This window comes from Callorhinus ursinus, unplaced genomic scaffold, assembly GCF_003265705.2.
Source record: "Callorhinus ursinus isolate GAN/ISIS: 27379988/994484 unplaced genomic scaffold, GSC_fseal_2.0 scaffold4, whole genome shotgun sequence".
Lineage (NCBI taxonomy): Eukaryota > Metazoa > Chordata > Mammalia > Carnivora > Otariidae > Callorhinus > Callorhinus ursinus.
In genome coordinates, this window is record NW_027397066.1 from 62,275,937 (window position 1) to 62,301,545 (window position 25,609).

General features: G+C 34.3%; 1 protein-coding gene across 2 annotated transcripts in view; it reads right to left on the bottom strand.

The window, feature by feature from the left end:
• CNOT6L (CCR4-NOT transcription complex subunit 6 like) overlaps positions 1–25,609 on the bottom strand; it is a 104,602-nt gene that overhangs the window by 57,523 nt on the left and 21,470 nt on the right. For both annotated transcript variants that reach the window (XM_025886954.2, XM_025886953.2), the window contains exons 2-4: positions 6,382–6,503; positions 3,363–3,549; positions 2,009–2,094 (exon numbers count right to left, since the gene is read on the bottom strand). In XM_025886954.2, coding sequence (XP_025742739.1) covers positions 2,009–2,094; positions 3,363–3,549; positions 6,382–6,493 — 385 coding nt within the window. In that variant the 5' untranslated portion in view covers positions 6,494–6,503. The remainder of the gene's footprint in view (positions 1–2,008; positions 2,095–3,362; positions 3,550–6,381; positions 6,504–25,609) is intronic.

The following is a 25,609-nucleotide window of genomic DNA, read 5'->3' on the forward strand; positions in this document are numbered from 1 at the left end:
ATCACAGTGCCATTTTAAATGCTCCACTCCACTCCTTCCCCCTTTCTAGACACAAAGTACCACTATGTGACTACTAAAATAGATTAGAAAATTATTTCAATTTTTACCTTCCTAAGAATATAAAGCTACCATTCATTAGGGACATTTTACTTGTTCAGCTGTTTCATTAAACCAATCCTGTTTTTACCATCTCAAATTTTTAAAAATGGCAGAAAAGGCTCTGAGTTTCCTTCATTTCTGAAAGGTCCTTGGCTTTTCTATACCGGATCACCTGAATGGAAAGTAGCCTTGCAGAAAAACTGATTCTCAAAGAAAAGAGAAGGACTGTAGTTTAATGAAAACTATTTACAGGCATGAACAAAGCTAAGTTAGAGTTCACAAGGCAGAGCTGGTGCCTAATCTGAAAGACTAGAGGTCTAAGAAGAGATTTTAACAAATGTGAATTGGCAGACAAAAAGACACTAGGATCAAAACCTGGCAAAAACAGTAGTTTGGAAGATTAAGTAAGACTTTCACTAGTAAAACAGAATGAAGGCCTGAGGAAATAATAGATATTCAGAATGATTCATTCAGTTGATGCTTAGTATAAATTTTATGGGAATGTATCTTTATATGAGATAACACAGAAGTTATGAAACAGGAGGATATATAATATTTGCTTTTTCGGGAACATTACACGGTACAAAGGGTAAATCACGGAGTTCAACAGTAAATTATCCATTTGTCACTGATGTGCTCTCCATCAATATTAGCAGGAGGAAAACAGCTGTTCTAACTGGTGTTAAAAGAAACAATGTTATTCTTAGAGACAAAAAATTATTACAATCAGTATGAAAGCGTATGTGGATTTCATACTCCATGAATCTAAGATTATAAATAACAACAACCATTCCATAATATTATTTAATAGAAAGGAACAGACCTGTTCCCACTCCAACTCTAGCTGGTTATTTCAACTATTTTTTAAGAATAAGATTTAGCATATATAGATTAAGGTGAAATGTCCCAAGAGTTGCCTTGGGTTCAACCTCAAGAAAATATTTTAGGTAAGTATCCCCTGGTCCACTTCATATAATAAAAAAATATATCAATAAAGTCCTACAGAGAAACTAAAAACACAAGACAGACCATTCATATAATTATGTAATTTACAAAGGTTTAACTGTACAAAGAAGTCTAACACCATTTCTGTCATTTCAACTAATAATGTCAGGATTCTTTCCATTCATATTCAAGCTTCATTCTTAATACTCCATTATATGACATAAGCAAATGCAAACATTTTCACAGAGACTCAAATTGTCTTTGAAGAAGGAAAATAACAAAAGGATTTACTTTCTAAGGCTGTGATTAATGTTCATTCCTTATGAGCACAGAATAAAACGTTTAACCAAACAGTACATCTGTATTTAGTACTCTGAATTCAAAATAAACCCTTCTTCCTATGCAATGCTATAAGAAAAAACTACAAGTTTCAGTATTTATATGAATTAAGAATGACTTTCATTCCAAACTGACTGAAATGAGATTATCAAGGAACATATATTTTGGATTATACAATTTAGAATAATCAGACTTATTACGTATCGTTCATTTTTACTGTTATAATTTTTTTCTCTTATACAACATGTCAATGCTGTTTTATCTACTCTACCAAAACTTGATATGGGTCATTCTGGTTAGGGTTTACTCTATTAAGTCATTCTCTTAAAAAGGGTGGGGGAACTACAGTGTTAAATTTAAAATACCTCCTCTAAGAAATGTCAGAATTTTATAAAAAATTAAACATATAAAAAAAAATTCCCCAAACAAGTTTGTTAAAATGATGGCAGCATGCTAAAATTCTGAAACTCAATCTGATAATGAAGAACCACTTTATTTCAAAAGAAAGCATATTTACATTCTTAAAATTATGCTACACCTGATCTATACTGTAACCAAATTTGTCTTTAAAAGCCTCACAAACACAATACTGAGTGTTAATACTGTCATCTCAAAAATCACTCACCTTTCAAACCTAGAGTTTGTAGCTGGAAGAGCCGACCAAGTTCATAAGGCAAAACCCGTAACAGATTGTTATTTAAAAGCAATTCCCTGTTAAAAAAAAAAAAAAGTTTAGTTTAATATATCAAACTTTATTAATATCTGCAACTGTTTTCTTAACCTTCCCTAATATACCATGAGTGATATTTACATTCAAGGCATATTTCTATACTTTCAATCCAAAAATGTTGTGCAATATTAAAGTACCACAAAATGTGTAATTGCCACAACTGTTAACAGTGTTTCTATAATTAACTCATTCTCCAACACTGATTATTAACGTTGTAAGAATTGTATATCATTCTCGGGCTAAATCCATTCCCTTTTCTCTCTCACCCAAATGTCTAAGAGATACAAATCAGAGTGACAGGTATTCTTAGTATCCAACCGATATCCTTGAATCCAGTCTAATTCATAGAAAAAATGGCCAATCATCTTTACCAATTTTTATAATTGATTACAATTGTAATCACATTAAGATACTATGATGAACAATCACTGACATAGAACATAAAAACTGAAAATAAAGCGTAAGATAATACAGATAATAGGATAATATAGATAAGATCCATGTTTATGATTTTGAAATTTTGGCCAGACTCCAGAAAAAATAAACAACCCCTCATTAGATAGCTAAAAAGTACTTTAAAAAAAAAAGAAAAGAAAACCAACAAAAACATACAATAAGGAGATGGCGAGGAGCAAGATTCTAAAACAATATATAAATGTTTAATTTTAAATATATGACAGCAATTTTTAAAAATTACTTCTCAGCATACAAACATAGAAAAGCAATCCCTGTTGATACTGAGAACATTTATACAAATGTTCTCATTGTATAATGAGTATAAAAAACCTACAAAATTTTTTCCTATGAAGAAATTATCTTAAAGAATCCTGAAAGGCTAGAAATAAATCCATTTAATATCAAGTTTTAAAGGTTTCCTTAAAAGATTTGTGATATATAACTATACTTTTCCTTATAGAACAAAGACATGTTCCTAAAAGTTTACAAGAACAGATTATTTCCCCAATTATTTACAATTACCACACACTTGAGTCTAAAGTGAGACTTAGTATTTTAACCCCACCCCACCTCAAGTCTGTCGAAAGAAATAGAAGCGCATTCTAGCTAGAAACCTTCAAGTTAAAGGAAATGTTCAATGGAAGCCAACTCAAGCCCTGTTTAAACAGTTCGTATCATTTGTTCTTTAAACACATATAGAAATCCTCCTGTAAGAGGAGTAATATCCCATAATTTTCTTATTTGGTAAATTTAAAATTTTATATAGTGAGTCATATCTATAATATTTTCTTACCTGAGAGACACCATGTTTCCTAGTTCTGCTGGTAAACTTCTGAGTTTATTGGATGACAGATCCAGGTAAACCAGATTATGAAGCTTGGCAATATCAGGTGGAATGCGACTAAGGTAATTGTCATTTAGGTGCAGTGCTGTCAAGTGTGTCAATGACCAAAGTGACGTACTTAAGCTCCGCACTCTACCTAAAAGGCAAAACACTGAAGCATTAAATTCAAGGCCAAAGACAAGGACTCAACTTCAAGAAATAAAAAGTGGTAGAAGAGACTGCAATATATACAGATACTCCATCTTTGACATTTAATTTTGTATTAATGCCATTTGATTGCTTCCAACATACTTGGCCCTTCTTTAATTTCATGCCACTTCTGCCTGACAACCACTATTTCTCATGAATTTCCCATGTATTAAATGAGATGTGGCATAATGAGGAGACCGTTGGAGTCAGGGTGATGATAAGGCCTCAAGAAAAACATGGGGCTGACTTAAGCTTTTGTGATAGAAGAGTCTTGAATTTTAAGGCACAGTCCTAATGAAAGTATTTCTTACATACTCCACAAAAATTAATAGTGCAAGATTTATCCATATTTTGGGCCTGGATTATTCTACAAACTTTAAATAGATAAGAGTAATAGATTTAGAACCAACATTGGATTGATCACTAGAAAACCATTTTACCCCTAAAAGAGATAGCTTTCCCCTTTCTGATGGTACAATTAACAACTCTGGTTTAAGATTTTCTATTAAATGCAATACACTCAAGTAAAATGGTCACACATTAAGCTTTAGCAATCAGTCAGCATCTGACAGCTCAATGGTGGAACATGTATTAGAAAACGTCAGATAACCTATTTCAGAGTCCTGATTTTTACCACTTACTAGGTATATAAATCTGGGCAAATCACCCAGCTACAACTGCTCTAAAATATGATATTATCTTAATAATTTATGTGAAGATCATTTTATAAACTTTACAAAAGTAAAATAGGATTTAATTTTTTATCACTATCAAAACAACAGATTTTGATTAAAAGAGCAGCGGAAGGTAGAGAGGGCACAAAATCTCAAACAGTAAATGTTACTTTTCACACAGCTATCAAGCAGTAAACTCAAGCTTACATCTGTCCAGGGTTCTTTCTGTCGCAGGTTCCTTCATGCTGTCTATAAGCAGGCTTAAAGTGCCATCATTTTAAAAACTAGGATTTTGTATTTATAGAAAAGAAAGTTTTCAAGTTAAGAGAGGTTCTGGTAAAAGAAAACTATTTCAGTTGTACCCAGGATTTAATCAAGCAGTTCTCAACCAGGGGCAATTTTACTCCCTAAGGGACTTTGGCAATCTGGAGACATTTTGGTGGTCAAAACCAGAAGAGTGCTACTGGCATCTAATGGGTAGAGGCCAGGAATACTGCTAAACGCTATGCTGTACAACTGAAACTAATGTATCACTATGTGTCAACTATACTTAATTTAAAAAATTATAATTTATGTAAATTAGTCCTTAAGATCTCCACTGCTACGTATTACGGCAATCTTTTATCCCATGTGTGTTTTAATGGAATTCTTTGCAAGATGGTAATACCTCATGTTAATATTCATATGTATTTAAACTTAATATATGCTTAACATATTAATATACGTTAATATTAACTTATATTTAAACATATATATGGGAAACTATCATATTATGGACCCAAACTGCTCGATAACTATCTTCATAGTCAAAATTCCAATATCATGTCTACCATGAAATTAACATCCGTTCAATCTTTAAAAAGAGAGCAAGTAGCACGATTGGCATCTAGTGGGTAAAGACCGGGAATGCTGCTAAGCAACCTACAGTGCACACAACCGCCCCCAACCACAAAGAACTATCTGGCCCTAAGTGTCAGCAATGCCAAGTTGAGAAACCCTGGGTTAGCCCATTAGGATTTACTCATATTCATTCCACTGATTACCATCACCTATATCCACCCAGTTACCTTTTAGCTAAAGGTACAGGTAATTCTTGCTATTGACACTATGATGTGAGTTTAATGCTTCCAAATGAAAGCCTACTGCAGGAAAAAAAACCCATTCTACATATTATCTGTATTGTACCAATTCATAAAAGAAAGAGAGTAATTATATTCTATTTTTAATACTTTTAACTTTATAGTAATTTTAGATTTACAAAAAAATTAACAAGATAATAGAGTTCCTATATACACCTGATCCAGTTTCCCCTAATGTTAGCTTCTTCTATTACCATGGTACATTTGTCCAAGCTAGGAAACTAATATTGGTACATTACTTTTTATTGGTACATTACTAATTTACGGATTTCATTTGGATTTCACCAGTTTTTACACCTTTTTGTTTTAAGAGTCAATTCAAGATACCATTTTGCATTTAGTCATCATATCTCCTTAGTCCCCTCCAGCTGTGACAGAGTCTCAGTCTCTCCTTGTTACTCATGGCTTTGACAATTTTGAGAATTACTAGTTAGGTATTTTATAGAATGTCCTTCAGTTTGGGTTTGTCTGATTTTTTTCTCACTAGTAGACTGGGGCTGTAAGTTTTTAGAAGTCATATTCTATTTTAACAAATCCTAAACATGAACGGTCATGTAACACAGTTATTAGTTATTTGTTAGAATAAACCAATAGCTTCTAGGTTTCCTACTCTGCCAACACTAGGATGACAGAAGAATAGCAAAGATTTCAATTTGCAAAAATAATTACTCTGCAATAGCCAAAAAAAATCTATTATATTAAAGAACCTGGTTTACTCAGAAACTGAACTCCCAATGTCCTCAATTACAGATGCCAATCCTGGCCCAAGGTATTATCTCAAAAGAATGAACAGAAACAAAGATATTTAGTCACAGGTAAATTAAGCACTAGTACCTCTGCATCTTTTATTTTCTCAATTAGTTCATCTATTTTAAAATGTACAGCAAAGAGGTAAATATGACAATATTCAATCTGTGTTCATTATTGCTATTATATCCTGGTTTAAATGCTTCAGATTCCACTCACCCGAGATTTCTAATTCTGCCCAGTGAGATTTTTTCCCATTGGCTACCTCCTCTGCTGACATGATGGTATAAATTCTGCGAGGATCTGGAGGATCATATTTTTCCTTTGGCATCCCTATTAGTCTGTTTAAACAAACAAAAAAGATGATCATCAATTACTACAGTCTTATAGAAAAAAAGAAAAATGGGATGATAAGTTTTCTTTTTCTCTCCCCTTGCCAGGCTACTAAGTCAATTTTTACTACAAATTCTCACTAGAAGGAAAACATAGTATGTTAGGCTCTTGCAGGAAATCGGGAACAGATGCCTAAGGAAAAATGCAAACAATGACATTGGATTTCACATTGAACTTTGTGGCTGCTTCCCGAACATCCATTCTATCCCAAACATCCATTCCCTTCTTATTCCTTTAGCTGCCTTGCTTTCCTAAACAGACTGACCCTACACCAGTTTTCTGAATGGATTCTGACTAGTCTAAGAATATCAGAGTAATCCAACCTCCTTACCTCAGTGATATTCAAATATCTTATATCTAAGACAATCAGCACATGACATTCCTCTTGTCACAGAGATTAGTTCAGAAGTATCTAATAATCATGAGGCTTAAGATTCATTCTATGCTTATGGAAGGAGCAGGCTTCTCTCTCCTGCTAGTCATAAAAGAAGAATATAGTCCACACCACTATTTGCAACCGTCCAACAATTATAAGGGAAGACAGCCATAGAAGTCAGAGTCTAGAAAAGAGAGAAACAGAGCCCTCACCAAATCATACCTGTAGGACTCCCAAACACTGGGCTTTTTGGATACACAAGCCAATATACTTCCCTTATTGTTTAGGTTGTGTTTTCTGTTACTTGCAGTCAAAAACATCCTACATAATATTTTCTTAGTATTAGCCAGTCTTGGTTTAAATCTGTTGTTCTTAAGTAATATTTCACTCTCGAAAGTGTCCAACTTGGCGGGGGGTGGGGGGGATGAACCTGGGTAGCTCAGTTGGTTAAGCATTGAACTCTTGATCTCAGCTCAGGTCTTAATTTCAGGGTCCTAGGTTCAGCCCCATGTTGGGCTCCACACTGAGCATGGAGCCTACTTAAAAATAGTTAAAAAAAAAAAAAGTGTCCAAATTTGAATGATGGAGTTACATGGCCACCTTAATTGAAATATTATATAGTCTTCTTTATGTAACTGCGAAAATAATCACCAAATGATCATGAGTGATGACAACTAGATATAAAAATCCTCAAGTGTGCAATGTATGAAGCATATGACAAATGGCCCTAAAGTAACCATTCGAGGGGTACAACACAAGAATTACTGCTTGGTAGTTCCAGAAAATAAAATCTAGTTCAGATATAGCAAGAAAAGCAAATGACAAAGCCCTGAGCCTAATTAAAATCCTGCATGCTATCTGTAAGTTGCCTTGTTTTTTGTGTTTTTTTTTTTAATAGTTGGTTCTTTGTTCATATTTAACACACACACACCAAAACCAAGTGCCTAATATGGGAGTATTTCCAAGTAGAGTTTAGAATTTATAATTCAATGGAATTTACTTTCAGGTGGTAAATAAAGAAAAGTTAGTGGTAATCTAACTGTTTCAAAAACACAGCTAGTTCATAAGAATACAATCAAAATTTCCCATACCATATCTACTCATATTTCTGAATGTAAAATAGTCACTTTCCCATTTACTAAAAGGGGAAAAGAGAAAGTTTCCCAGATCTATTCAACCGGTTTAACAGTAATTTACTTCCAAGTTTCCAGGTTAAGTCCTCTGCTTTAATCTTACCATACAATTTGGTTAATGCTAACCCATATTTTATTTCCCATACATATCCCAGATCTTCATACAGCACAAAGAATAGGATCATTCTCCACAGGGAAAAAAAATTACTTTTTACCACATTCAATCTATGTAAAATATTTTTTTTTTTAAGATTTTATTTGTCAGAGAGAGAGGGAACAAGTAGGGCGAGCGGCAGGCAGAGGGAGAAGCAAGTTCCCCACTGAGCAGGGAGCCCCATGTGGGACTCTTATCCCAGGACCTTGGGATCATGACCTGAGCCAACGGCAAACGGTTAACCAACTGAGCCACCCAGGCGTCCCACTTCTAAAAGTAAAATTTTTAGATGACAAGGTTTTCGGAATTTCTACTGTGCACAAGGTATGTGTATCTCTGAGTACTTCTGCATACTAATATAAGATTCCACAAAAACACAAGATTAAGCAAAGCCAAATTAAACAGATCCAAACCCAATGACATGCTACAAATCCATTCACTACATTGCAGAGGAGTAAAAAAGACTGCAAAATACGCAAAAATAAAAAACTGTTTCATTAATTTTAGATCATTTTCATTAAACCACAGAACATAGGATTAGTGGGGTGCCTGGGTGGCTCAGCTGTTAAGCGTTTGCCTTCAGCTCAGGTCATGATCCCAGGGTCCTGGGATCAAGCCCTGCATCGGGCTCCCTGCTCGGCGGGAAGGCTGCTTCTCCCTCTCCCACTCCCCCTGCTTGTGTTCCCTCTCTCGCTGTGTCTCTCTCTGTCAAATAAATAAAATCTTAAAAAAAAAAAAAAAAACAACATAGGATTAGAGGTCAACTTAATGTGGCTTTTAATCACGGCTCCCGCTGGATGGTATGTTCTTTAAGGGGACTATATGTTATTTGTGTGGAGGTATGTCCTTTTTATATTGCTGTATAGTTCCTACCACATAGTAGGCACTTAAAATAGTTGGTTAGGCGACTGCCTTCGGCTCCGGTCATGATCCTGGAGTCCCGGGATCGAGTCCCACATCGGGCTCCCTGCTCAGCGGGGAGTCTGCTTCTCCCTCTAACCCTCTTCCCTCTTGTGCTCTCTCTCTCTCATTCTCAAATAAATAAATAAAACCTTTTTAAAAAACTACATTTGTGGAATGAGTACATGCTTTATAATCCTAAAATATGCTACCTTCCTTTCCTCCCACCTTTTCCATCTCACAATTTTCAGTCAATGCTTTTCTAAAAATTAATCCCAGGAAATGGTAATTAATACACAATTTCAAATCCCCTAAATATTTTAATAATCTAGACAGGTCAATAATTACTATCTCTTCTTGGTCCTCTAATTCTTATTTTGAAAACAACTATAGGGAATTTTTTTTTCATAAATTTCCACTTTCCTAAATCCACTAAAATTTACAAAATCTGTTCCTGCAAAACAAGTCCATGAAATGTTTACCAGTGTTTATATGTAAAACCAAAGTAATATTAATACTGTCATATTAGGGGTCAGAGATCTCTTTCAAATTTGATTAGGAAGCCAATGAAAATACAAGTCATTTAATGCAAAACGAATACAGATTTGCATTGTCTGCTTAAAGCTTTAACATCTGACATTTGGGTTAACTAACAAGCAATTTAGTAGAGTCTATAGTTCTGGTGATCATTACTCTCTCAAACATCAGGTTTTCAAATATACTACTAAAGACTTAGAGAATTCAAATTTGGGAAATTGGTAATACTGAAGCCTCCTATTCAGCTTTAGTTTCCCCTCTCAGTTCCTCAGCATCAACTTTTCACATTGAGACATACCACAAAAACCTACTTCAAAATACCGTGAAATATAAAATAATAATTCAAATGTAATTTAACTCTCTAAATGTGACACTGGTAATGTGGTTTCTAGTAGTCTCATAGGTCGTTCTAAGGCTTAACTAATGAGTAATTAATACTTTTTATCCAAAAAATAGAAATGTTTTCTTTTGGAAAGCCTAACAGCTAATTCTTTATCTTCTTTTTCAAATTGATGAAACAGGTACGTTTTTGAACTGGTTTTTCCATAAGTTCTAATTTTTACAACATCTTACATCAGTTCCCAAAGGATCCTCTTGTTACATCAACCTAATTTATACTAGGGATCCTGTTCATGTAACAGAGTACAATAAAAGCCCCTTTGGCATCACAACCTGTTTAACTTCCCAATCTTCAACGCCATTTCAACACTATAAAAAAATACTCCACCGAGCTCCCCAAATGCTAACTACATAAGCTTCTTTAAACCTGCCATCCACTTTCATTCACTGAAAATTAGCATATCATCTACATGACCCTCTCAGATTCTAGTGCGAAATTTCTGAGAGTTACCATCAGTCCAGGACCAAGAACCTGATTATGTCGTACTTCTTAGTTCCTACATGAACTATCCTAAAAGTAAACTAGTTTTAATCTCCACCACTTAAAGCTATTTAATTACTACACATAGTGAAATTTTTCATTAGTTCATTTCTCAGCCTTCTGTTCCACAGAAAAAATTTCATGTAAACTCATAAAATACAAACTGTATGGGAAATGTATTCCAATTTTTTTCAGTTACAAGCAATATTTTTTTAAGATTTATTTACTTTAGAAAGAGAGAGAGCTTGCAAGAGCAAGCAGGGTGAGGGGCAGAAGGAGAGAGAGAATCCTCGAGCAGACTCCCCTGTGAGCGCAGAGCCCAATGTGGGGCTTGATCCCAGGATCCTGGGATTATGAGCTAAGCAGAAATCAAGTCGGCCACCCAACCAACTGAGCCACCCAGGTGCCCCCAGTTACAAGCAATATTATACACAGCACTAGACCTACTCTGCCCTAGAAAAGTTTAAATTGGATTTTCTAAAACCATAAATAAAATGCAAGATACTTATATATCATGTTGTTTCAGCGAATAGCATATTATAAAATATATGTGAAATATACCCAAATATACTATTGCTAAAGAATCCCAAATCTCAGATTTTATATCTGAGGCTAATAAAATAACACAACTACTCCCCCTCAAAAAAACAAAAACAAAAACAAAAAAACTAATCTGGACTTCTGTTAATAGTGGTTATCTAGAACAACTTATAATAAAAGAACAGCCTATACAGTACATATAAAATGTTCTTATAGTGTTAAACCAGAGCTTCCCTCTCACCATGCTGTCTAAATTTAAGGTCATTTTATCCACATCTATAGCTCACCACAATTACTATTATTTCACTTAGAATTCAGTCTAAGAAAGAAAGAATGCTACAACTACCACAGACTGCTTCATAATGAATCAGAGACTTCTAACTACTCAACCCTAAAATACAAATCATTAGACACATACTTATACAAATATTAAGTAGGCAGAAATACTGCTAGCAAATTTCCCAGAGCTGGAGGAAGACAAAAAAAAATTCTTAAAGATTTTGTTTATTTATTTGAGAGAAAGAGGTCATGAGCAGGGGGGAAGGGTAAAGGGAGAAGTAGACTCCCCATTGAGCAGGGAACCCAACAAAGAACTCAATCCCAGGACCCTGTGATCATGACCTGAGCCGAAAGCAGACGCTTAACCGACTGAGTCAACCAGGCACCCCTGGAGGAAGACAAAATTAAGCCCACATTAGATATTTCTGCTTACATTTTAGGGCAAGATGTCAATGATTTATTATATTTTACATACTCTCAAATAAATGTCTTATGACTGGCATTTATTCCCAAAGGTTATGAAACATATTATTTGTTATTTAATGAATAACCACCTAACATCCATCCTTCCCATCTGGTCTTAAGCATTAAGATGATTTTCCTTTCTGATAAAATAAATCTAAGTTCACCTTTTTTATAGTGAAGCAAAATAACCCCTTGAGGTGCAGCATTTCTGAAGTTTCTATTTCCTCATCAATATCTATTTTTAACTATACACAACTCTTAATCATTATAACTGTCACATAAAATTTATACTTTCCCTGAATGGGCTCACCACCTGATACCAAAAAACAGTACCTAGCCAAATCACACTATATATAGTAGGATCATACTGTTAAAAATAAAGACTGATGACACTCAAGAGCTTAGAGGACACCCTGAGATAAATAATGATTTCATTAGCATTCCCCACTCTACTTCTATACCAAGGGCCTCTCTGGATGGCATTTGTCTGCAATGACATATTCAACTAAAGTCCATAGATGATAAGAATGCAAACATTCAAAAAGAACCCCAAAGTTTTCATGAGTATCTCCCACTCTAAACAAAACACTAAACACTACTCTAAACAAAGCAAAACAAAACCCATGTTTTATGATGGTAAAGTCACAAAACATTATGAAAAAAAAATAACCTCAGATCTTTGGAATTTCAAGTTTCTGACCAGTTTAACATTTATTCAACAAATATTTATTGCAGGTCTACTACCATCACATATTATACCAAGCACTAGAACTACTAGAGAACTTTTACAGATAAACAATATCTTTGCCCTCATGTAGCTTACACCATTTTAATAGCACTACTTGAAAAATAAAGTAATAGAATATATATTCTACTCTCAAAAAATGCTATAAAGAATTTGGCATTTCTTGTTACTACTTTGTCCCCACTTATCAGGTAGTTGCATTGCTCCCTCTTGTCACTATGCTGAAAGAGTACAACTAAAGGGAAAATAAAACATCCTTATCACAAAGGATGAGGGTAATGAAGCTGACCCTTGAACAATGTTGGGTTTGAACTGCTTAGGTCTATTTATAAGCAGACTTTTTTGTAGTACTGTAAATGTATTTTCTCTTCCTTATGACTTTCTAAATACCATTTTCTTTTCTAGCTTACTTTAAGAATACAGTATATAATACATATAACATGCACAAAGTGTGTTAATCGACTGTTATCAGTAAGGCTTCCAGTCAACAAACAGTAGGCTTTTACTGGTTAAGTTTTAGGGCAGTATAAAGTTATATATGAGTTTTTAAATATATGGGGGATTGGCATTCCTAACCTACAAGTCATTCAAGGGCCAACCATAACAGGTAATCTATAAAATGGTCAAGGACAGGTGGAGAGAGTACAGTTCCCAGGACAAGAATGGCAAGTTTTAATACTGGGGAATCGACCAAAGATAACCAGGTCAAAACTTATCAGTACATTTAATATAAGGTGATAGCAAACACTTTCCTAACCCAGAGACATTATTTTTTCTATGACCCTTACTGAGAAACCAAATATTTAGATAACAGTAGTTGGGGCTCCTGGGTGGTTCAGTCGGTTAAGCATCTGCCTTCGGCTCAGGTCATGATCCCAGGATCCTGGGATCAAGCCCCACATCGGGCTCCCTGCTCAGCGGGGAGCCTGCCTCTCTGCCTACTTGTGCTTTCTGTCAAATAAATAAAACCTTAAAAAAAAAAAAAAGCAGTAACAAGGGTTCTTTTGGTCTTTAAAAATACTTGAACTCGGGATGCCTGCCTCGCTCAATCAGAAGAGCATGCAACTCCTGATCTTGGGGTCATGAGTTTGAGCCCCGTGTTGGGTGTAGAGATTACTAAAAAAAAAAAAATTTTTAATAAATTTAAAAAAAATAAAAATACTTGAACTCAATAGGTCTTCTTTCTAGTTGGTTTATTCTTAGGGATCTACTTCAAATCCCAAGCCAAACTAGTTACCGACCCAAACAAAATGTATAGGTATACATGACAATAAAGCCTGTGGATGAAAATGAGATGTCATAATAGTTGCTATACTTCTATCTAAAGGTAATCCAAAAGTAATCTTATGGGAACCCACAATGATAACTAAAGGAAGCTTCTAACTCTATAAAGGATTAAGGGCACAGTCTACTTGTCAGCTAAAGAAAGTACTACAAGAAGAGGAAAAAAAACAAAACAAAACCCCAAAGAATCAGAATATAACTCCTTTTCTGTGTATTTGGAAATTTTCTCTCATATGTGAGATACCCATGCTAAAAGGAAAAAGAGAGACCTGGGATTATAAATCTATCAATCACTTCAAAATTCCAAAATAATTAGACCATTTTATTTCATCAGCAACCAATTTGGATAACCAAAGCTTACAACTCTATCATTCCAAATTACTTAGTCTCTACCTAACAGTCACTATGCTTTAATGTCTCTTGTATTTACTTACTTCCTCCCACTTATCTAAACATATTGAATATAATCTAATTATCCCACAGAAAACGGGGGGGAGGGTAATTGGACTAGATTAGAATTTTCACATCAATTTTCTCAGGACTGATTTCTTTCCCCCAACCTTTCTTATCTTTCCAGGTTTTTTGGTGTAGCTTTGGTTTTCTATTTCCTCTGATACATACATTTTCATGTCTTTCAATTCCTATCCACCCTTTATGGCTCAAGTCATCGGTCACCTCTTCTTTAGAATATTTCCCCCTTTAAAAATCCACAAGCTAATTCTAAAATTTATACAGAGGAATCTAAAATAGCCAAAACATTTTTGAAAAAGAAATATAAACTTGGGTGTACCCACTATCTAATGTTAAGACTTACTATAAAGATCTAGTAATCCAGACAGTATTGTATGGATGAAGGGGTAGACACATGTAGTTCAAAGGAACAGAACTGAAAAACTAGAAATAGAACCACACCTTACAACCAATAGATTTTGCAAAGGTAATTCCATAGAGATTAGTTGTTCTAGCAGCATTTGTTGAAAAACCTGACATCCACATGCAAAAATAAACAAACATCAATCCATAACTTGTACTATAAACAAACTTACAGGGACCATTAAATTTAAATGTAAAACCAAAAACCATAAAACTTATAAAAGAAAACACAAAAGAAAAATCTTTATGACCTTGGATTAGGCAAATATTTCTTCGATAAAAACAAAGAAAGTATGATCTGTAGAAAAAAAATACTGATAAACTGAATTTCATGAAAATTTAAAACTTCTTCTCTTTGAAAGATGAATGAAAAGACATGCCCAGGACTGGGAATAAATATTTACAAAACACAAATCTGGAAAAGCACTCCAGAATATATAAAGAACTCTCAAAACAAAATCATAAGAAAAACAACCTAATAAAAAAAAATGGCCAAAGATTTCAACAGGTACTTCACCAAAGAAGAGACACAGATAAAAAATAAGCATATGGGAAAAATGCTCAACTGTAGGCATTTGGGAAATGCAACTTAAAATGACAATGAGGTATCACTACACACCTATTGGAATGAGTAAATTAAAAACTTACAATATCTAGGGCCAACAAGGATGCCTCACACACACACATTCTTGTGTGTATGTTTATATGTATATGTAAACACATATTCATTTATATTTTTATAAATATTCATGCATACATACACACACACCTACCCTCACATTTCGCTGGCGGAAAGCAAAACAGTACCACCACTTTGGAAGGGAGTTTGGTTGTTTCTCACCAAGTTAAACATACTCTTATACAACCAGCAATTCCATCCCTAGGTATATACCCAAGCAAAATAAAAACTTACATTCACAAAAACCTGTACATAAACGTTTGCAGCAACTTTATTTATAAGCCGCCACACTTGGAAACAACTCAAATATCCTTCAACTGACAATTAGATACTAACTATGGTACACACAATGAAATATTACTCAGTAATAAAAAGGATAGAACTAATGATAAAAACAATACGGATGAATGTCAAATGCATTATGCTTAATTAAAAATACCATTACCAAAAGGCTATGTACAATGTACCTCACCATAATAAAGGCCATATGACAAGCCCACAGCAAATATACTCAAGGGTGAAAACTGAAAGCTTTTTCTTCATGATCAGGAATAAGACAAGGAGGCTCACTGTTGCCACCTTTATTGAACACAGTAATGGAAGTCATAACCAAAGCAATCAGGCAAGAAAAATAAAAGGCATCCAAACTGTAAAGAAAGTAAAACTGTTTGCAGACAACATGACATTATACATAGAAAACCCTGAAGACTCCACCAAAAACCTGTCAAACTAATAAATTCAGTGAAGTTGCAATATACACAATAGACAAAACTCTATCTCTATACATTCATAAACTATCACAAAGAGAAATTATGAAAACATCCCATTTACAACTGCATTAAAGAACAAAATACCTATGAATAAATTTAACCAAGGAGATGAAAGATTAGTACAATGAACACTGTAACACTGTAAGACACTGATGAAAGAAACTGAAGATGACACAAAGAAATGGAAAGACAGTCCATGCTCATGGATTGGAAGAATACTGTTAAAATGCCCACAATACCCAAAGTAATCTACAGATTCAATGTAATCCCTATCAAAATTCCAATGGCACTTTTCCAGAGAAATAGAACGAGTAATTCTAAAATTTGTATGGAACCACAGAAGACACTGATGGCTAAAGCCAATTGTGAGAAAGAACAACAAAGCTGGAGACAAAACTGAAGAAAAATACTGACAAACTGAATTTCATGAAAATTTAAAACTTCTTTTGACAAAATCAAGTTACTCCTTGATTGTAAACTATATTACAAAGCTATAATAATCAACACAGCATGGTACTGGCATAAAAAGACATGTAAATCAATGGAATGGAATACAGAGTCCAGAAATAAAGACACATGTAAGATCAATTAATTTAAAACAAAGGAGCTAAGAATATACAATGGGAAAAGGACAGCCTCTTCAACAAACTGTGTTGGGAAAACTGAACAGCCACATGCAAAAAATGAAACTGGATCTATATCTTACACTGTATCCAAAAACAACTCAAAATGGATTAAGGACTTGAACATAAGACTGGAAACCATAAAATTCCTGGAGCCTCCTTAACACAGGTCTTAGCAACGACTTTTGGATTTGATACCACAATCAAAGGCAACAAAAAACAACCACGTGGGAGTACATCAAACTAGAAACCTTCAGCTCAGTAAAGGAAACCCATCAACAAAATGAAAAGACAGCCTACCCAATGTGAGAAAATATTTGCAAATCATGTATCTGATAAGGGGTTAATATCCAAAATATATAAAGAACCCATACAACTCAAATGAACAAACAATCCAATTAAAAAGCAGGTAGACAATCTGAATAGACATTTTTCCAAGGAACACCAACAGATACATGACAAGGGGCTCAACATCACTAATCAGGGAAATGAACATCAAAGCCACAATGAGATAACACCTCATACCTATTAGAATGGCTATCATCACAAAGACAAGAGGTAACAAGTGTTGGCAAGGATGCAGAGGAAAGGGAACCCCTGCATATTGTTGGTAGAAATGTAAACAGATGCAGCCACTAGAAAAAACAGTATGGAGGTTCTTCAAAAAACTAAAAATAGGGGGAGCCTGGGTGGTACAGTTGGTTAAGCATCTGACTCTTGGTTTCAGCTCAGGTCATGATCTCAGGGTCCTGAGACTTTCTCCCTCTCCTTCTGCCCCTCCACCCCCTGCTCTGTCTCTCCCTAAAATAAGTAAATAAATCTTTTTAAAAAATTAAAAATAGAACTACCACATGATCCAGCAATTCCACTTCTGGGTATATATCCAAAGGAGCAAGATCACTATCTCAAAAAGGTATCTGTACCCCCATATTCACCGCAGCATTATTTACAATAGCCAAGACATGCAAGCTAACTATATCTATTGACAGATACATGCATGAAGAAAACGTGGTATAATACACACACACACACACACACACACACACCCAACACAGTGGATTTTTATTCAGCCATAAAAAGGGAAAAAATCCTCTCATTTGCAACAATATGGATGCACTTTAAAGGTATTATGCTAAGTGAAATAAATCAGACAAATATTATATGATCTTATACATGGAATCTAAAAAAAAAACAAAAACTGAATTATAGACACAGAATAGACTGATGGGCAAAACGAGTAAAGGAGGTCAAAAGGTACACCTTCCAGTTAAAAAGTATGTCCTGGAGCACCTGCGTGGCTCAGTCATTAGGCATCTACCTTCAGCTCAGGTCATGATCCCAGGGTCCTGGGATCAAGCCCCACACTGGGCTCCCTGCTCAGCGGGGAGTCTGCTTCTCCCTCTCCCACTCCCCCTGCTTGTGTTCTGCTCTCGCTCTCTGTCAAATAAATAAATAAAATCTTAAAAAAAAAAAGTATGTCCTGGGGATATAATGTACAACATGGTAACTATAGTTAATACTGTACTATATATGTGAAAATTACTAAGAGAATAAAGAGATCTTTAGGGGCACCTGGGTGTCTCAGTCAGTAGAGCATAAGACTCTTGATCCTGGGGTCATGAGTTCTAGCCCACATCAGGCATGGAGCATATTTAAAAATAAAAAGAGAGTAGATCTTTAAAGTTAATATCAAAGAAAAGAAAAATCTGTGTGGTAATAGATGTTAACTAGACTTATTATGGTAATCATTTCACAATATATATAAAATCATTATGCCATACAACTAAAACTAATAGAATGTTACATGTCAATTGTATCTCAATTCCTTAAGGACTATATACTGTATCAATCCATTTATATGTCATTCCAGAATAATCAAAACTATTGGGACAGAAAACTGGTAAGTGACTGGCAGACGCTAGGGCTGGAAGGAGGGATAGACTGAAAAACGAATGAGGGAATTTTTCTGTGATGTGAACTAGATATACCGGTTAATTATAATTACTCGTAATAGTACCATCAGAAATACACTCAGGATATAAAATAATTTAAGCTTTCTTGTCTCTTGGTAAGGCAGAACTTGGGGAAAAATTGCTTTACCATCCAAAAAACCACTAAGAGAGTAAAAAAAGGAAAATAAACTAACAGGATGTAGGATTTCCCTATCTCTAAATTCTCCTCAAGGCATTTATAACCAGGTTAGCCTAAAAAGAGCATCAACTGACCAGCAAGTAAAATCACATAACTTAAATCCACAGCATTTTGCAGACTCTTGGTAACTTAATGTCAAAGACTCATGATAAGTCAACTTTGTTATTGACTAATAAATGCCAACAGGATTTATGTGACCTGGGTCATTTGAAAAGTAAAATCCCTCCCTCTCTCCTTCCCCTGCACCCAACACACAGAAGAGGGGGATTACAAGCAGTTCAGGATTGCTGAAAATTATCACACCAAGTATAGAGAAATTGTGTTGTATAGGAGGGCAGAGGGAAAATCATGGGAAGTTCAAAAGTCTGTTTTGCTTTCCTGACTCCATCCTATAGATTGTTTTCCTAATATAAAGAACTGCCAGCCATAAGAGAGTCTAATAATAAACATGATACTATTAATCCTGGTGGCCTCCCTCTTTCATTCCCTCTTACTTTCTTCCGCTCAATAGCATTTCTTCTAGTCACACTTCCAAGTGGGCCCATATCTTCTACTGAGTCAGCTGTAACTTTCTTAAAGAAATTATAAATGCCTTAAAAGCCCTGTACTTATATGAAATATAAGTATATATAAAATATATAAAAATATTGTCACTTCCCATCATAAAAGCAAACATAAGCACAGCATTGACTGTCATCACATTTAACCCAAGCTTTTTAGCCTGCACAATTATTAGTGAACAGATCCAGTTAGCATAAGATCCAATTCTAAAATGTGTACTCATACTCTTCTTTGAAATTGAGAGAATCGACTTAAAACAAATAATCTCTAAATTCAGGATTCTTTAGGGTCAGCAACTAGCCTATTGTCTAGATCTAAAATAAATCTATCTTTGAAAACATGTGAAAAACTACATGAAATAAATGTTAAGGTAGGAAATCTAGACTTAGACTATTCCATCTAAAAGAATGATTTTATACCTAAGAAACAACAAACTCCCAAATTTATGCTTTATGAGAGTTAATTGAAAATTCCTACTCAGCGATACTTGGCTATAATTTTAGAAATGTTTATTAGGCCATCTGAAATTCCTATTCAAAAATTTCAGAATTAACATTTAATGAAAAACACAGTAATTTAATATATGCATGAATGGCTGCATTAAAAACATAAAATGTCTAAATTAATACTTTTTAAAGAAGACACTATAATTTTTAAACATGGATACATCAAATACAGCAAGAAAAAGAGCTATAGCAATTCAGCTCCATAACACTAAGGCAGACAAATGAATTGCCTTAAGGGAAAAAAATTTCCTAAAATTCAGTTTCCTCATGATTCTAAGATAGGAAATTAGAGTACAAGAAATATACCAAATAATAAACCCCCATGTTCTTAGGAGACAGTTCTGAAATGAGTAAGTGAAAAGTAACTCTCCAGTGATGGTTAGGAAGTGATGCCAGTCATTCCAAAATGGTGACAAAAATATGTGTAAGAGTAACTAAAAGGCTATATATTCTATACAATGTTAGTACAATTAACTTCAAATTATTATTCTCCTTGCTTTAAAGAACTAGCCTCCAATAAAACCAGTAATTTGCTAATAACTATTTTGTTATTGGTAATAATTATTCTAAGTTTCCTTTAACAACTACCTGAAAATTCTATTATTTTTTAAACATATGGGACTTAAGTAAATGAGTTTTTCAAAGTTACATAAAATACAAAATACTACAAAAATTGGTTTACCCAGAATTCTATCAGTTGGTTCTAATACCCACCATTTGGGCTAATTTACAGTTCTGAAATAAATAATCCCAAAGAAAAACATTAAGTTGCAATCAGCACGGTGTGGATATTTACATTTTTGTAGCCTAACCAGAAAACTGGTAATCTGTATTTAGTAAAAAGCACCTCTCTAAAAACCAGAACAGTCTATTCTCCAATTGTGGATGAGCACTAATTAATTATTAAAAATCGTTGAACATTTAAGTATGTGGGAAAGCATTCAAGATGTACTGCTAACTCAAAACAAAAACTGATTACATATACCATAATTCCATCTTTGTAACAAAACAACATATATATACAAAATGTGTACCAACATGTATGGAAAAAAAGGTAGGAAAAGAATGAGAGGATTGTGGGTAATTTTTCTTATTTAGCTATATTCACTTTTCTACAATGACAATATATTGTTCTTATGAAGAAAGGACTTTTTATTAATAAACTTCATTTTTTAGGGAAGTTTTAGGGTCACAGCAAAATTGAGCAGAAACTAGAGAGTTCCCATAAACTCTCCTTGTCCCCCACACAGTACAACCTCCCCCACTATAAACATTCAGCACCAGAGCAGTACATTTGCTACAATCAATGAACTTTTACTGACATATCATCATCCAAAGTTCATAGTTTACAAAAGGGTTCACTCTTGGCTTTTTTACATCCTATGGATTTCGTCATATCTATAATGACATCTACCATTTATAGCACCACACAGAATAATTTCACTGCCCTAAAAATCCTCTGTGCTCTATACCCCTGGCAACTACTGATCTTTTGACTGCATCCATTGTTTTGCCTTTTCCAGACATGGTATATAGTTGGAATCATACATTATATTATAGCCTTATCAGACTAGCTTCTTTCACTTAGCAATAATGTAGATCTAGGTTCCTCTAGATCTTCCCATGGCTTGACAGCTCATTTTTTTTTTTTTTAAAGATTTGATTTATTTATTTGACAGAGAGACATAGCGAGAGAGGGAACACAAGCAGGGGGAGTGGGAGAGGGAGAAGCAGGCTTTCTACTGAGCAGGGAGCCCAATGAGGGGCTGGATCCCAGGACCCTGGGATCATGACCTGAGCCAAAGGCAGACGCCCAATGACTGAGCCACCCAGTCGCCCCGAAAGCTCATTTTTTAGCACTGAGTAACATTCCATTATCTGGATGTGCCAGAGTTTATTTATCCACTCACCTACTTGGTTATTTCCAAGGACATCTTGGTTATTTCCAAGTTTTGGCAACTATGAATAAAGCTAATATACATCTGTGTGCAAGTTTTTGTGTGGATGTAAGTTTTCCGTTCATTTGCATGAATACCAATGAACATGACTGCTGGCTGGATCATATGGTAAGACTATGTTTAGTTCCAGAAGAAACTGCCACATAGTCTTCTAAAGTGGCTGTACCATTTTGCATTCCAACCAGCAATGAAAGGGTTCCTGTTGCTCCCCATCTTCTCCAGCATTTGGTGCTGCAAATGGCTTGTGGCCATTCCAATAGGTATGTAGTATTTTGTTATTATTTTTAGTTAAAAACTAAAAAGGCACTGACATATATTTGAAGATACACGAGAAACTTTCACATTTTTAAAAATAATCTTTGTCATAACTCTAATAACCTAGCATGTTATCAATACTGAGAAAGTTATATATTACCTACAGAGAGCTGCAAAAATATCGAGATAAATAACAGTCTTGTACTCTACAAAATACAAGTAAATAAAAGGAATCCTGCCAAATAAGAAAGGTAATTTAAAAAGAACTTACATTCACAAAATTAATGAGTTATATAAAGCAATCACTGTCCATTTAAACATCCACATTTTCTTTGATCAAAGGCAATATTTTTAAGCATTTTTGTGAAATGTTTAGTTGTTAAAAGCCTAAAGCCATAGAAGTAATACTATGGCATACAGTTTCTCTAAGGTTTATTCATCTGTTATACCCATAATATTTTCCTAAAGCTTTTTCCATATTCTGATTAAGGAAATTAACCTGATTTTCCTTGAGCATTATTTAAGCTATAAATGTAGTATATTTTCTTCTATAAATCATTCATATACATATGTAACACGGTATTTTTTAAAAATTGTGAAAAATATTCTGATAAAGCAAACTGCATCTAAAGGAAATGCTAGATGTTTTTAATTTAGAGATTCAAAACCATATTCTTCCCAGAATATAGACACATACACACATCTGAAACATAAACGTTATATTTAAAAGGATGTTTTAATACCACTACCGATAACACCTCATTATGTATTTATTAATTATTCAATAATTTAATTCAAATAAAATACCCTGGGTTACCATTCCTTTTTTTTTTTGAGGAGCCTAAAAGTCACTTGTAAATGCCCCTGAGGACAACAGTCCACCTCCAAGCAGTAATTTTCTTTCTTGGGGTAGAAAATATTTGTTTCCCCAACCACCTCTGAGCACACCATTAGAAGTAAATGAGAAATGATTCCCTTTCTCTCCTTTTTGAAACCAAAGTGTAGCAACATACAAAAAAAGTTTAGGCCTGGGTGTTATGTTATCCATTGAAAATTACTCTAGATGCCCAATTCCATAAATCCACACATCAGTACAGGCAAAAAAGGATTTTTTTTAAGCCATCAGTTTGAGGAATCAACTGACCAATCCCAGTAGCACAACCAAATCAAGTAGCTATACTAAAATGAAAAAAAGATCGATCTGCATAAAACTAATGGCTAAAAAATAAGTACTGATTAATATATAACTGTCATGACTCCAAGAAATACTAAAATAAGAAATCAGTCGCATATTACAGCACACACTGAAATCCTCTCTGAAAGTATGGTTCTCAACCAGCTGTGATTTTGCTCATTAAGGGATATTTGGTAATGTCTGGAGACATTTTTGGTTGTCACACCTGGGGAAATGGGGCTAATGGCATGTAGTAAGTAGAGGTCATGGGTGCTAAACGTGAGCAATTTCTTTGCCAATAATGGTTGTCTAATACTGGAAGAACGTTTCCTTAATTTTTTGTGCTATTCACAACAGACTCAGAGCATAATAAAGTTTAAGCTGGGCACTTGTGATGAGCACTGGGTGTTATATGTAAGTGATGAATCACTAGAATCTACACCTGAAACTAATATTACACTGTATGTTATCTAACTGGAATTTAAATAACAGAAAAAAAATAAACTGCACACCTGAAACTAATATTACACTGTATGTCACCTAACAGAATTTTAATTTTAAAAAAATGTGTAGTGTAAATATATTTTATAATTTGCAGAGATTTACCTCATTCCCAAGAACATAACTGATTGCATAATGATACATGAAAAAAAATAAGCTGGATTAATATTTCCTCATCACTTTCTTAAATCAACAAATTAATCTCTATTTGTAGCATATGCCTATTTCTATGGCGCAAATACCCCCATGTGCTTTTGTGGTACAAAATTACCCATATTTTGAAAGGCAGGTTTCAAGCTGTCAACAGGATGCCCAGTAACATATCATTATACTGTATTTCAGAAAAAAGTAACCTCAAAATTGTAACAGTGAGATATAGCAAAATAAGAAAATTATGAGTTTTCAGGACTTATTTCTAATATGGTTTAATTTCATGTTATGTAATTAAATTTTAATAGGTTGGATTCAATAACTGACTTCCAAAATTCCTGGAAAAATCAGCAACTGGCTCTTTCAAACCAGTCCAAGCCAACTCTAGCATACCACTAAGTATATAACATCCTGATTTCCCTCTCCTATAGATGCTCAGTTCCTTGGAATCAATTCTGCTTCACCAAAAAATTCAAATCAAACATCAACTTGCTCCATGTTGTACCTAGCAAAACAACTTCTACTCCATTTCCAAGGAGGTTCATTCATCAAGTAATAAGACATAGGAGTTGTTCTTTATGAGAATGCATACAACGTATTGTAGGAGAACAGAATTAAAGTTTTACAAATAGAAAGAAACAGATGATCATACACAGTCCAGGATTTTCAACCCTGGACAGCCTTTAAGAATGAAACAATATGATTCTATACAAGCTCTTCCATAAAGCTGAAGTGAACATTATGTAATATCAAAACCAGATAGCACATGAAACTTTTTTTTAATTTTAGCAAATCAAATCTATAAATATATAAAAAGGATAATACATCATGCCAAGTGGTGACTGTCTCAGGAATACAGGGGCTAACATTAAAAAAAAAAATCAATATAATCTACTTATATTCAGACTAAGAAACATTTGGAAAAATCCAACCACCATTCCTATTTAAGAAGAAAGAACTTCATTTAAATAATAAAAGGGAATGTACTCAGCCTGATAAATGGCATCTATTAAAAAAAACTATAGGTCTCATCATACTTAATAGTTAATCTCTAAATGCTTTCCTGCAAAAATCAGGAACAAGGCAAGGTATCTGCTCTCACTTCTTTTCAACTTCGTACTGAATATTCTAGCCCACACAATTAGACAAGAAAAAAATGTAACAGGCATTGAGCCCAGGAGGAGGAGTTAACTCATCTTTGATCTCAGACAACATGATTGTGTATATATACATGTAGAAAAGCCTACAGAGACTAGAAAAAAGATGCAAGAACTAACTAATAAGTTATTTAGCAAGGTTGCAGGATACAAGATAAATATATCCCCCCAAAATCTATTTTATTTTTATATACAAGTAACAAGCGATCAGAAACTGATTTTTTTTTTAAGTAGGCTTCACAGCCAGCATGGAGCCCAACACAGGGAATGAACTCATGACCCTGAGATCAAGACCTGAGCCGAGATCAAGAGTCTGATGCTTATTAACGAACTGAGCCACCCAGGTGCCCCAGAAACAAATTTTTAAATACTATTTACAGTAGCATCAAAAAGTATATAATAC